Source organism: Ambystoma mexicanum, chromosome 1q (assembly GCF_040938575.1).
Source record: "Ambystoma mexicanum isolate Mex_15411 chromosome 1q, UKY_AmexF1_1, whole genome shotgun sequence".
NCBI classification, from domain to species: domain Eukaryota; kingdom Metazoa; phylum Chordata; class Amphibia; order Caudata; family Ambystomatidae; genus Ambystoma; species Ambystoma mexicanum.
Genome location: NC_090922.1, coordinates 539,106,115 through 539,120,629, shown reverse-complemented (window position 1 = coordinate 539,120,629; position 14,515 = coordinate 539,106,115). Strand labels below are relative to the sequence as shown.

The 14,515-nt window shown below is 45.4% G+C and overlaps 1 protein-coding gene across 1 annotated transcript in view; it reads left to right on the top strand.

The window, feature by feature from the left end:
* The window catches only part of PAFAH1B3 (platelet activating factor acetylhydrolase 1b catalytic subunit 3), a 171,169-nt gene that overhangs the window by 117,241 nt on the left and 39,413 nt on the right, over nucleotides 1–14,515 (top strand). Inside the window, exons 4-5 of the mRNA XM_069640961.1 lie at nucleotides 899–1,015; nucleotides 2,641–2,763. Of these exons, the coding sequence (XP_069497062.1) occupies nucleotides 899–1,015; nucleotides 2,641–2,763 (240 nt within the window). The remainder of the gene's footprint in view (nucleotides 1–898; nucleotides 1,016–2,640; nucleotides 2,764–14,515) is intronic.

Below are 14,515 nucleotides of genomic sequence, written 5' to 3'. Positions count from 1 at the left end.
TGGTTTTACTCCCCAAGAATAGCATATTGTCATTCTGAATGTAACTTTAGGTTTTACTCGCCTTGACTGGCTCACTGCTCTTCTAAATAAGGTTATACTTCGGTTTGTATACCGGAAGTATGGAGTTAGTTTCTATGATTGTGTTTATATAATATGTAACTATTTATCTTTGCCTACATGTATTTATAATAAACTATTATTTTTACAGTACGTAGTGTATCAGTGTTTCTTTGGAGCATATGTGTGCTACAATTTCTTTGTACCAACCTACAGCCCTCTCTCCCTCCGAAGATTAGCCTGGCTGCTCGGTCTATGCTACCAAATGAATTCAGGTGGGTACAGCCTTGTACGAAGAGTGGAGTTTCTGTATTGCCTCCAGTATGGTTTGATAGTCATTGGCAGTACTTTAGGTAAACCGTCCTAACAAGGACGGTAAGAGCAGTTATCAGATTGCATGGCAATCAGCCCTTGTCCTCTGTTATGTCTTACAATAGCCAGTACACATGCGTGCATACGCTCATTCAAACTGTACACAGGTAAGATAGCTATAGAAAGGATTTTCACAGTAAAGACTATACCTATTTGCTTCATTAATGATGTTGTTTTTTTGTGTTTTCATTGTATAAGCTGCTTCTCAGCAAACGAGTTGGGGGCAGTTAAATTCCCCCCTTTGGAGTAGATTCATCTATCTTGATGGCAGAGCGAAGGAAGGGATCTCCCCAGTGATGGAAACTGGTGGTTGTAAATACTGTGCTCTTGCTAATTTCTTACAGCTGAAGTATCTGATTAAAACACTGGGTTTGTGGGGATAAAGTAATAGGGCATCAGAAGTGTTTGTGGAAGTATTTTCACACTGCCTTTTGACCACAGCTTTACCTTTCTCCGACTCTATACACAGATCTGGCGGGAGCTCTTCTCCCCGCTCCATGCACTAAATTTCGGTGTTGGTGGTGATGCGACCCAGCACCTGCTGTGGAGGCTTGAAAATGGAGAACTGGACCACATCAAACCGAAGGTAAAGCCTGAAGGTGGACTCCCTGTATGCTTTTGGGTGTTTGGCCCTTGTCTGCTAAACAAAGCTCTGCATCCCTAACATAGAGTTCCTGGCAGTATTTGCTGATGTGCATAAATCCAAAACTTCAGCAACCAAAGACATACCAGTTCTAATTCACCCTGATTCTGTTCAGATGCATTTGTTGCGTTTCGTTGCTAAATCCTAAACACAACTGCAAGTGGCTCCCAACTCCCAGTTGATTCCTAATCCAGCTAGACAGAACTACTATTAACTCTGCTGGATTATGGTAGAGCCACTCTACTTTTTTTTTCTTCTTCTTGTTTTTGAGGTTTTATATTAGCCCCCCAATCCTGTACGATATATGCGATGATCCTGCGGGTCTTGTATTTGGGTCCTTTTTTCTATGAGTGGCTCCTTTTGGAATTGGGGCACTGCAACAACCCCTCTAAAGGACCTTAGCTACCTTCACTTCTCAAAAAACTACAGTATGCCAGTGTCAAGTGGGCAGTGGTTTCCCTAGATTGCTGCCCCGGGGTAACATCTTTACTCATGTGAGTATGATTCATTTCTGGGTGTTACTAAGGCTCTTTTTAGAATCTATCCAGATTATACTATATCATTTGCACTCCTAACTCAGTCACCACCCATCCCCGGCATCCAAGTAGAAGCATTGGTGGCTCGTTGTTGCAGAGAATAGTATGGATATCCTATCCGCCCCTTTCATTGTAAAAATCCCTGAACCAATACTGTGGTTCACATGTGGTTGGTGCGGGTTGTTCAGATGGGTGGGGTAATCTGGTTTCTCTTCTGAATTCTTTGACTTCCTCTATTACTCATGGTGGCTTGGTTCCACCATGTCCAGTGTTGTGGCATGCTCTTATGGGAGGGCATGAGTAAATTACAATCTTTATTCTGATACATTTCTATTGCAAATCAGATAATTATTAGGACAATGTGTTCTTGCTGAATGTGCCCGACTATGCCTTCCTCCATGCTCTAAAAGGATCTATGTCACTTTTTGTCTACCCCCTTTAGACCACATACAAATGCTGGGGGATTCCCCCTCCCACATATATACATGTGGTGTAAAGGCAGTCCAAATAAAAACTATTGGAATTTCCGGCAGTTGGAGTTCTGGAGGCAACATTTTGGTATATTTCCCTCTAAAATCTGTTGTCCCCTATAACTACTTAAAAAGAATCTATTGGCCGATGCGTCTAGTCAAAGTGAAACTATGCAATTTATTTTTCAATGTATGAGCCATATCCTAGAGAGAAACCTGCATATTTATTTTACATTTGTTTTTAGTCTGGGCTGCTTGTAGGGCGCCACTAGTTTGTGTGTAAAACATTTCCAGATCACATCTTTTGTGTGCTCGGGATTTGTAGATTCTCCTATAGTTTAACATTCAAAGCAAGTCTTGGAATGTCGGATGGTTGTCTGCTACAACCAGGTTTTTGGGGAGTAAAAGGTTTATGGGACAAGGGGCCAATTACTCGGTCCTTCCCGTTAGCACCATGCTTATTCAAATGCTGACACCCACAGTGGTCCATTTCGTGCCCGACGCTGGTAATTTCGAATACGTTTAACAGTCTTGTCTTATGTGTTGTGACTTTGTTTGGCAGATCATCGTCATCTGGATTGGAACTAATAACCACGGGCATACAGCGGAGCAGGTTGCCAGCGGTATTGAAGCAACTATTCGCCTCATCAACCTCCGCCAACCACAGGCCAAGGTTGTGGTTCTGGTGAGTTTCCTAAAGGCTGCACAGACCTCCCTTGCCCCACCCTCTCTTCCCCTCATTAACCAGTTTAGTTTTCCCAAAACCCTTGGTCATCTGGGTAGGTTCCTTATCTAGGCAGCAGCACGACACCTTTGTTCATCTGTGGTCGCAGAGTTTGAGAAATCGAGGCAAAGCACTGGGGGAAATCTGAGAGTAGGTAAAGCCTACTATAATTCCCCTCAGGACTTTTTCCAGTACCTCCCTAAGGACCCGACATTTTTAATGCACTATATATAGTGTCTGATACAATTACCTGGGACTAGTAATAAACCTAGTTGCTGAAGAGGAACGGAATCGGGCATAGTTTATAGTTTGGCCTTTACAGCACAAGTCCAAATTCAGGAATTTCCTGACTGTAAAAAGAGGCAGAAAAAGAACAAAATCTAAGAATTGGCCAAAGGAATGTAAAGGGGCAGATCAAAATTCAGGTGTCAAGAGTTCAACCCAAAGGCAGGCAAAGGTCAAAATTGCAAGGTGAGTCCACTAGATTGAAGGATGACCAGCTGGGAGGCCAGTAGGTGCTGTGGGATCCATACTCTAGAACACCATAGCAGAATGCTGCCATAGCAGTCTTTCAGCAATGCTACTCTTTTTACAACGGGGGAAGTGTGATGTAGAAGAGAAGAAAAGCTATGGGAAAAGTAGCTCTCATCTGCAGAATAAATCTACTTCCTGCAGGGACCAAATGCCTCAATTTTATTTCTGTCCAGAAGAAGTCTGCTGCTGCGTCATGATATGCGAGCAGCCCTCATGCAATGGGGCACAATAGCGTATTGAATTCACCTCTTAGCGTACTGCCGGTTAGTGCTTAATGGATACAGCACCCGGTTGGTTCAAAGGGAACCTGAAAAGATTATTTGGCAAAGATTTTCTTTTTGCTAACTTTCCCTCCATATTTTCCTATGTAACACATTATTTAGTTTTAAGTTATTATCCGGTACTGACTTTTTGACCAGAAGTAAAGCCTTCAGCTTCACTTGCCTTGCCTTTTGCTCGTTGTTATGGGGACACTGATCAGGCTATCTGTTGTGCAAGATTGTATGCAGTACCCTGTGGGAGACTGCACCAGCCTTGTCATCCTGGCAACAGGTAACCCAACCATTGGTATACGTCTGTACTACACAGCTTGGTAGTGTGGCTGAGCGGCCAGGCTTATCACAATAGGGGTCAGTGTGAGCTGTAGGGTTATCACACAGAGATTCACAGTGACAATTCAAAATAAACTTGATTAAACAATTATTTATTAATTTAAGTCCGTTGAATAAGCCTTCTTTAGAAGGCAGCAAAAACATGTAACACAAAAATATACTTCAAAATACACACACTCTGTTTCAGTAAATCAGTAGATACCCATTGGGGATGGAACACATGCACTCCGTACACCCTCGGGTGACTTACATAATTAGGACACTGTGGACATAGATATATCACTGTACATTTAGAGCAATACTGCGTTTGGCGTCAAAGAATAGGTTTTAGGGAATAAAACAAAGGTTAACAAATATTCTTAAGCAGGTAAATACCTTTGAACACTCCAATGCAAGTTAATTAACCCCTTACCAGCTACACAAGTTATAGAATGGGTGCCTTTTGTTAAGGGATAGTTCAAGCACAATGTCGGAGGTAAGAAGGGAGCCAGGACAGCCAATGTTAAGTTGGCAAAAGTCTAGGTGAGCTGAAGCACTTCGTGCAGTTATGTAAAAAAAGAAAGTCTTGCAAAATGTATTAGTCTTTGTAGAAAATGAAATCCCTGTAGGGTCACAAGTTGGGAGGCTTGTGAGGGGCAACTCTGCAACAGTAACCAACTGATAGCTAGCAAGGCTACACAAGAGGTAAGCAACTCCTTACTTTACAGTAACTTTGGTTTGAAAAAATTGGTTCCAGCTGGCTTCTGTTCCTGTGTAGGGCTGCAGATCCTGTGTTCCTGGGCCTCTCTCGTGGGGACAAGAGGGAGGACGTTCGGGGGCTCCTGCACTACGAATGGAAGGTCGGCGGCAGCAATGGGCGAACTTCAGATCCGCGTCACTTCGCAGTTTCAGCTTCTCTCCCCTCGCAAATAGCACCAAAGCGGTTCTCGGATACCACTATGGACTTTTCTCGCATCTGTGGTCCAGCACTCTGTTGAGGAGGCTCAGGCTTGGCCAATACTGCTTCCTGGGAGTCCAGAGGATCTTCCTGGAGCTCGAGTTTGACTTGGACGCTCACTCTATTCTGGTGTTCCTCTCCCTGGCAAGCAGTTCCGCAGCAGCAATGGAAGTAGAGCCAGCTCCAAGAGGATGTCCAGATGAGCTTGTCTTGGGGTCCCACCAACCCAAGGGGAGAAGTCTTCCTTTGCAGGGCTTCTCTAGTCGAGGCGAATTCAGAGCTTCAGCACTGCAGCAGGGCTTAATCGGGCAAACCAACAGTCCAGGAGTTGCAGCAGGCGTCTTTTCCAAGTTTTTCTTCGTATTCCTTCGTCCAGTGGTCGACTCTATCTTCAAGCCAAAAGACCTTGCCTTTTCTCCCATTCATTCGTAGCCTAGCTGTCACTCGCACAGCAGGGTGGCTGTCCTACAAGGTCACGGTGGTGGTGGTGGTTATATCCTTGCAGTTGGCCGCAGTGAGAGCAATTTGGGGGCGGAGGGGCGTGTGAACCACTTATTGATGGCGTTGAATGTGAAGGGTATGAACACCCCCCCCCCCCCCCCCCCCCCCCAAGCGCTCCCTGATTGCAAGGGAGTTTCCGTGGTTTAAGTTGGACATTCTAATGGTGCAGGAGAAGAGGAGGATTGCGGCGGAGGAATGCTGTATACCCTGTGGACAGGTGTTTTGGGCTTCCGGAGAAATTAAGAAGGGGTGTGTGGGGGATATTACTCCACAAAAGATTTAAGGATGAGGGATCTCGCTGATCTCCCAGCGGTATCCTCCTCCCATGTGGACATGGGACGGCAGGCACTTCCCGACTCTGGGGGCGGCTATATGGGAGACGATAACATGGGAGGAGACCGCTTCTGGGGAGATGTCATGGCTTCATTGGATGGGACATGATAGCCTCATTTCCCCTTGAAGATAATCCTCTCATACCCAATACCCTCCTGTCCTATTGCTGTCTACACCTTCCCCTAGGGACAATGGAGAAAACCTTTCTCTAAAAACATATACCAAGCCTCCATCCCTGGTCTAAAATCTGGAAACTACAAAACCACCCTTTCCAGTTCTAATTGCCCATCATACGGAACTTATTTACCATTCTGAAATATTGAAAGTGATTTTCCAAACCATTTACATCAACAATGGACTCCTTTTCCCGGAGGCAGTGTTTAGAGGCTGCTGCTGCTGGTGAGAGAATGCCTCTCCATGAGGCTCAAGAAGCTTGGCAGCGCGAACCTGTGTGCTCGAGCCAGGCGGCTCACCATCCAGGGAGAAGGGAGCCTCTACAAGTACTGGATGCGTTGCATAAATGCCAGGAGCCGGTGGAAAGCTCCTGGGCGTTTGCTGACTGCAGAAGGCAGTACGTTGCCTACCTGAACCAAAGCGGGGCGTGCTGAAGCAAAGCTGCAGGAGACCCCAGACCGAATAGAAAGGAGTCACGAGAGGAAGGCGGGTGGTAACCCTTGACCGCAAACAAGCCTGAGAATGCCAACAAGAGCCAATGAGTCAACCCAAGGATAGCGCCAAACAATAATCATTATAGCAGCAGAAGGAGAGAAAGCAAAGAGCCTAATTGTGAAACGAGAAAGTGTATTGCAAACAAGACCCTGATCGGTATGTGAATGTATGGAATGCAAATACGTGGGGAACTCAAATCAAATGGTATATCAAGATTTATTAGGGTGCAAAGGAGGTGCACAACAGTGGAAGTGGAGAGAAAATTGCGTGATTACAAGAAGCCCTGGCAGGAGAGTATATTAGGCAATTACAAATGCATGAATAAAAGAAGTCCTAAGAAGGAATATTAGAACTGTTAACCAGACAAGGCTTAACCACCTTGTAATTGACAGTGCTATTGTGGGCCAAGAAAGACACAAGGAACTGTTAGATAAATAATCATTTGTATTGAAGAGGCATCCAGGGGAAAGGAACCGCCCTCTGGAGCCAAGACTTTGTCTTTGGAGAACCTTTGTGTTGTAACTATTTATTTATTCTTCCTTTTTACAAACTCTTTTCAAGCACCTATGGTTAAAGACCTTCCCCCTTTTACCTTATAGTTTAGTTTATGGTATGAGGGTCAGAATAGAACTTTTGGACACAAGGACAGTGTTAATGTAGGCGAGTATTCGTGGGGGACTGGGGAACCAGACATAAGGGGAGGGGAAGGCTTCAGGAATACATGGACACTCGAATGTCAGATGTTTGGAGACTGCTACATCCTGATGTAAGGGGATTAACTTTTTTCTCTCATCCACATGGTACATCCGTATCGACTATGTGTTTATAAAGAAATGTTGGACATAGTTTTGTCTTGTGAAATGGTCCGCGTCAGCTGGACAGACGATGATTTGATGTGCATGAGGCTCTCAATGGTAGAGCTACATGTGCAGGACTCTTTGGGGCTGTTGTTTGAAGAGGAAATGAGTGGGGCAATCTCTATTTTTTTTAAGGTGGATCTTTCTGTGGCTAAACTTGTGATAACTACAGTTCCCAAGGCTAGAAAGGATCTTTGGATCCCTTTTACATTTTATTAGGTGAGACCCGCATTACGTATCCCCTTTCTCATTTTAAATGTAACATATATGTTATAATGACAAACTTGCCTCTGACTGGTGGCCGTGAACCTTTTCATTAATTTGGTTCACCTTTACCGTGGGCTGTTTGCACAGCCCCGGCAAAGGCACCCATGACTGCTCATTTTACCCGGCAAAAGCACCCATGGGTGCTCATTTTACCAGAATGGCCCTGCTTTTAAAAAAAAGAAACTTTTTTTTGTTGCCCTTTTAGTGTAGTGTTCCTTGTCCTTTCTTGTTCCATCTCCTGACCTTCAGGGCAGGCCATTCCTTTGTGATTGTTATCTTCGGTGTGAGTCCTGTGGACTCCCCCACCCAGGCTCCAGAGTGTCTGAAGGCAGGAAGCGAGGGAGGAGTCGAAACTCTGCCAGTCTTTGTCTTCCAGCCTGAGTTTGAGAATCCAGTTTAAACAAGTTCAACTATTGCAAGGCAGCTTGATTAGCTGGGTTCCTGCATAAAAGTCTACTCCTGGAAGCTGAAGAGGTAGTGGGCCACCGGAACCAAAACCGAAGAGGAAGATAAAGAATTTGCGGCTGAACCATTGCCTGCAGTTGCCCGTCCTTCCAATTGACCTGGGGACGTGAAATCTATGACCCCTACACAGAGCCTGGTGAGCCCCAGTAGACCCAAAAAGACCTGCATTTTGAGCTATCCCATATTGTGCCGAGACCTTGCAAAGCTGCAATACCCCGGGACCGCAAGCCATTGTGCGGTGCACAGTCTTCTGAATTCCGAATCTTGCTGAAACTTTGTGGGCATCCTGCTTGACCGCCAGACACGTGAATAGTCTGAAAGGTTTCCCCACCAGAGTGCTGGATCTTGCAAACAACAAGAATCCGACCAGCGATGTTTTGTCTTCTGTGCTCCTGAAAAGGCACCAAATCCACTGCCACATTGAGGCGCAAAAAAACCCTTGCCTGAATCCTTGTGTGTCGATCCCTGCTTAAAAAGCCCATCCAGGGTCCTGGCTGCTGTCATCCTGAAAAGGAATGCAGTACCTGTGTTTTTGGCTAGAGATCCTAAAGTCCTCCTGCTGCACAATCTTCTGTGCTGAGGTATTGTGCTGGCTTGGGTATTTAATTACCTCGTCTGTTGTGATTCCTTTGTAGTATTGAGGTCTTTTATGTGATTGGGAGGTCTCTCATCCAGTTCACCCAGGCCCACTGCAGGAATCCTTCTAGGGTGTCTTAAGTCCCTGGACCCTCAACTAACTCTAAAGTAATATATTCCATTCTTTGAACAGTCTTCCTCTTGAACTCTGAACTTTGCCTGGCAACTCAGCCCTATCTCACCCTGCCTACAACTGGCTCCTAGCCAACTAGGGCCCCTGTTCTGCTTCTCAGAGAAGGCATGTACTAGAATTTGGAAGGGCTGGATAATTGAAGGGGTCTGCCTTTTAAAATAAAACCAGTGTTAAAAAGTGTCCTTACTTGTAAATGAGTTAGTTGGTAAATTTAAACTGAGTGAATAGTTACAAAAAGTTACTACTTACCTTCGATTATATTTTACCATTCTGAAAAGTATTTATAGGATTTACTTAACTTGAATAAGCCGTGTGCCTTCTTAAATAAGTATTATCAGTCTTGCTCTCCTTAGAAACTGTCACCACACTTGTGTACGAGCGCGATGGAAATAAACTATCAATATCAACAAAGTAGAAAGGTTAACTTACCTGTGAATTGGGTTCCCCTCCTCCCAAAAGTAATGCTGTTGGTTTCACTTTATTATTCCTGTTAGGATAATTGTCCCGAATTGGGTTTTGCTTCCCCTGACTTGCTGTTCCAGAATAAGTCTGTTATGGGAATTATTCTAAAGTCCTACTGGCAGTAAGACTACAGTAATCTATCCCAGTGATTTGTAATTCTCCAACTCTTAGTATCAGTCTGTACTAGCTCAGGACCTTGGTAGTCGGGCTTTCTTAAGAGGAAGATGTGAGCTGTAGGTAAGAACACTGAATCTTAGCTAGATAGGCAAAACAAAGAAACACTTACACATAGTTATATTAAGTATATATTTATTATATTTACACCATAATCACTTTAAATACTTCAGACTTTTATACTAGAACACGTAGGATTACTTGATAATACACTTCAAAGGGCACTTTCACTTTTGTGTTTGTTCACGGTCACGTTTGTAGCAAAGCAATGTTTTCATATTATGGCTTATTGCGCACACATGGTTTTCAATGGTTTATATTGTAATACATTTACTCTGCGCACACACATAGTAAAGTCACTTAAAGGGAGGAAAATGGTTAGTGCAACATAAGCTTAGTTCAAGGTTCTACAGACTGTTTCTTTGCCTAGTAAGTCTTTTAAGTCCAAAAACACAACCCAAGCTAAAGGCTGTTCGGAGAGGACTTCAAGTGTTGACAAGCAGCGAATAATGAAGAGTTCCTGTGGATTACTTCTAATGTGTAGAGTTATTGAAGCAGCAAGTTAAGCGAGACCTTAAAACGGACTTGAGAAGGGGACACAAGCAGCGGCTTGGGTCAGTCAAGAGGGGGTTGCCCTGGACACCTCTACATGCACTCCAATGCTCTGGAGCGACTTCTTGGAATCGGGTAAGCAATACCCTTCCCCCCCTCCTCCAACAGTACCTTAGGTTAGAAGAAAATGTGTGTGCTGGATGCTCTGCGATGTTGCAGCTCTGGACCCGACCTCTGGATTCCTTGGTCTGGTGACTGAAGGCAGGACAATGGACGGGTACTCTCAGCAGCAGTCTGGAGGGAGGCCCTGTGGCACGACTTTAGCAACTGCTTGGTGCACTCTGCAGTTTTGGTGACGACTTTTATGCAGCACCAACAAAAGACATGGATCATCTGGTCAATCCTCTTCGTTTCCTGCAGTCCCACACTCTGGTGAGGGTGCCTGGCCGAGTTGGATCGGATCTCTGGAGTGTCATTACTGGTTCAGCAAAGATTTGGACGTATTTGGCCTACGATGATGCACTCAAAATTGGCAGCAGATCTCCTGGTATTGGGGTTTCGCAGCTCTGGAAGCTCCTAGGGCCTCAGGGAAATGGCTCGTTTCAACATTCGTCTTGGCACTGGTTGTTACCACCAGCCAAAGGATAAGGAGTGGTCTTCGGAGCTCCTCTTCGCATAGAAAACGGGGCCAGGACAGTAGTGGTGGTCGCTTCACAGTATTGCAAAGGGTCTGCAGGCGTCTCTGGTCGTCTGCAGTTACTTCTGTTTCCAGTGGTCTACTTGCTTTACACTCCAGAAGCCTCATCTTTTACAGTTTCAGCATGCCCTTCTGTGCAATCGCTCAGCATTTTACAGAAAGGGGTGTGGGAGCTGGACACCTATTCAGCCACTCTGGCAGACAAAGGAGAGGTGGGTGGAAGACTCCTCCCCCACTCCCAGTCTTGTCCTCTTGGTATTGGGTAACCCACCTATTGGTATAGGTCTGTACTACACAAGTTGGTAGTGACTGAGCAGCCAGACTTGCCTCCAAGAGGCGTAAATGTGAGCTGTAACATCGAAATCCACAAATACAAGTATCCAAGTAACATTTGCATTCAAGGTTTTCTAGTAAAATAATTTAATGGTCAGTTTTAAATGAGCATTCTTTAAAAAGGGCAATGTGCAACACTCAAAAATACACTTCAAAATACGTTCTCAGAATCCAGTAAAGTAAGTAGATGCTGTTTAGAGATGCTTCATACACACTTGACTTCACTAACTAGGACAGTATTGGCATTTATATATCACTTTTTGTACTTGGCAAGGTTCTGAGGTTGAGAAAGAGGAAAGGTTAATGGAAGGAAAACGGTTAACGGGTTCTCAACGCATGTGAGCACTTTTCAATCCCCCAATTAAGTCTAGATGGAACCTTTCACAGCAATACTAGTTAAAAACCAATCTACCACCTATGAGGGACAGTTGGAATCAAAGTCAATGGGTCGGAGTCTGCAGGGAGCCAGGACAGCCAAAGTCAATTTGAACTGTATATGGAGCTGAGGCAGTTCTTAGATCGCACAAACGTCTTGCACAAAGTTAGTTTGTTGTAGGAAATCACTGTTGGGCCACAAGCTATTGCACTTGTGAAAAGCTAGAGCTGAGACCAACTCTAGAAAGCAGCTAATGCAAGTCTCAAGTGAGATGAGCAGAACTACAGACAAAGAGGGAAGTAACCCTTAGTCAGAACAGCACCTTGGGTTGGAAGAAGAGGATCCAGCTGGCTTCTGTCCTGGTTGCAGTGTTGCAGATCCTGTGTTCCTGGTCCTCAGTTGTGGGGACAAGAGGAAGGACATCTGGAGGACTCCTGCAGAGCAGTTCAGTGGCAGCTACAGGCTCTTTTCAGTTCAGCGGCACCTTGTGGTTTTAGCTACTTGCAAATGGTACCACAGCAGATCTTGGACACTTGATGGGCTTCCTTCGCTCTGAGTCCAGCACTCTGGTGAGGTGACTCGAGCTTGGGTTGTCCTGCTTCAGGAGGGTCCTCGGTATCTTCCTGGATCTTCGGTCTGGCTTAAAGTCGTCACACTCGACTATGGATTTCTGAACTCCGGCACTCGGTTCCAGCAGCAGCAAAGTAGTACAGCCAGTTGGCGAAGGTCCTCCAGCAAAGTTCGTCTTGAGGTTCCACCAACCCAAGGGGATAAGCCGTCCTTTCTGGTGCTTCTCTTGTCGATTAGGAAAGGCACTTTCAGCACAGCAGCAGGGCTTCACTGGGCAGTTCAACGGTCCAGGAGGATGCAGCAAGCTTCTCTTCACAATTCCTTTGTCCGATCTTTCGTCCAGTGGTCGACTGTCTTCAGTCCAAGAAGCTTCACCTTTTATGCAGGTTTCTCCCATCCATGCACAGCCTGGCTGTCACTCGCACAGCAGGGTGGCTGTCATTGCAGCCAATCCCGACTGGGTGCATTCAGGTAACTAAGGATACTAAGGACGGGGAATTTCTGAGCACCTCTGTTAGGGAGAAATCTCATAGATGTGCTAATTCCTTTCACCTTAGAGACCCCCAGCAACTTTGCTGGATGTTGAGGACTTGATTTTTTTTGTTTTACCTGTAAAGAGTGTGAGCTTCCCCCCCCCCCCTTCAGTGCAGTGACACAGGGATGTCTTTTAGACTTCCAAAAGGTTTAAATACCTTCTCTGGGATAAACTACTGTTTCCCAGAGAATGTAAGGTTAAATTGACTTTACTAGTCTTTTTAAATTCCTAGACCCAGCACACAGTATCTTCCTATAGAGTGCTGGAGGGTTTACCTAATATCCCCTGTATCTAGAAACTCATGTAGCAGTCAAATGCTACCCTTTCCTATCGAAATGGCTGGTGGCAGTGGTTTTGCCATGATTTTTCCCGACTGCGAACACCGGTAGCTAAAAATCACTGGAGCCATGTTTTTCAAGATGGCGCCTTAAACCCCTTTGTTTAAACAGCTACCGGTCTTCTTTTTTCGCTGTTTCTTAGTTTCTCTGCGCACCAAACCAGGTTTGGTCACTTTGTTCTTACGCCTTTGGCGGGCTTCAGGACTGAAGACCGCCTCTGGCGCCTGAGTGTCTGGGGTTGGCAGGAAGTGAGGGGGGTGCCCATAACTCCCTGTGCTTAGTCTCCTAGGAGACTCAAATGCACTCTGGCGTGATTGGCTGGCTGACTGGACAGCCACCCTGCTGGGCGAGTGACAGCTAGGCTGGAATGAAAGGGAGAAAACTGGTAAAAAGGTGAGTCTCTTGGTTTGGAAGGCAGAGTCGGCCACTGGAACGAAAGAACCAAAGACGAGCTGGAAGAGGACAGCTACTGCAACTCCTGGACTGTTGGTTTTCCCGGTGAAGCCCTGCTGCAGGTCCGAATTGCCAAGTTCATCTCGGCAAAGAAGCCCCTTCAAGGACCACTTCTTCCTTTGAGTTGGTGGGACCAATCAACTCGTAAGCCACCTGGATACCATTCTCAGAGCTGGTTAGGTTTAACCAGGGGGAAGGACACCAGGGAAGGACACCAGTTTGTGTGCTTGACTACAGCTACTCGAGCCGAAGATCTTCCATTAGCCAGCTTGTTTGAACAGTCCCCGTGCAGTGCAGGAGTCCCGCAACGTCCTCCCTCTTGCCCCCACGACTGAGGCTCAGAACAGTGAGATCTGCAGGAACTTCCAGGAACCAACATCTTCAGCTGCATCTTTTCTTCATTTTAAGGTACTGTGCCAATCCGATTGAGAGAACTTGCCTCTCGCAGTGAAAGTTTGTGAAACTTTCCCAACTTGCAGGCCTAATCAGCTTGTGACCCAACATATGATTCCTTTTCGTACAAACCACTTTGGCAAAGACTTTGCCGTTTACTACAAGAACTGCTCTTTCCTATCCAAGACACTAGCCTGTTGACCTTGGCCTAGGCCTATTGAACTGAATCGAGTTCTCTAGCGAACTGAAAGTATTTGTGATCTATTTTATTAAGTTGTGCCTTTTTACTCCTTTTTAAAGTGACTGAAATGCCATTTTGCTCCTATTTCAGGGGAGCCTAATTTACTCAAACGTATTGGTTTAGTACTGAAGTGTGTTTGTGGATGATATTAAGTTGCCTCCTTCTAGTGAATGTTTTCTAAATGCTTGTGTAATAAATTAATGTGTTTTTACCAAGAAACCTTGAGTGTAAGTGTCCACTTGAACTACTGTGATTGTAAGACCTCTGTGTAACATCATTTACTGCTCACATTCCTTCTTGAGATAAGCCTGGCTGCTCAGTGCTCTACCAAAAGCTGTGTAGTACAGACTTATACCAAAGGTTGTTTTTTTACACCTGTAGTCCTAATTGTATGTGGTGGTCCCAGAGGGTATTGCATGCAATTCTGCCCAACAACCTCCCTCCCTCACTTCCTGCCCTGCCAGACACATGGAGCCAGAGGCGGGTTTCAGCACTGAAGCCAGCCAAAGGCAAAACTAACAAAGGGCTGCTTTGGTGCGCAGAGTAAAACCCAAGAAAGATCTTGCAAACAAGAAATGTGAAAAAAGACGACCGGGTCCTCCATGGGTGCTATACTTCAGCTGAGGATTCAGCCTGCGGTAAAAAT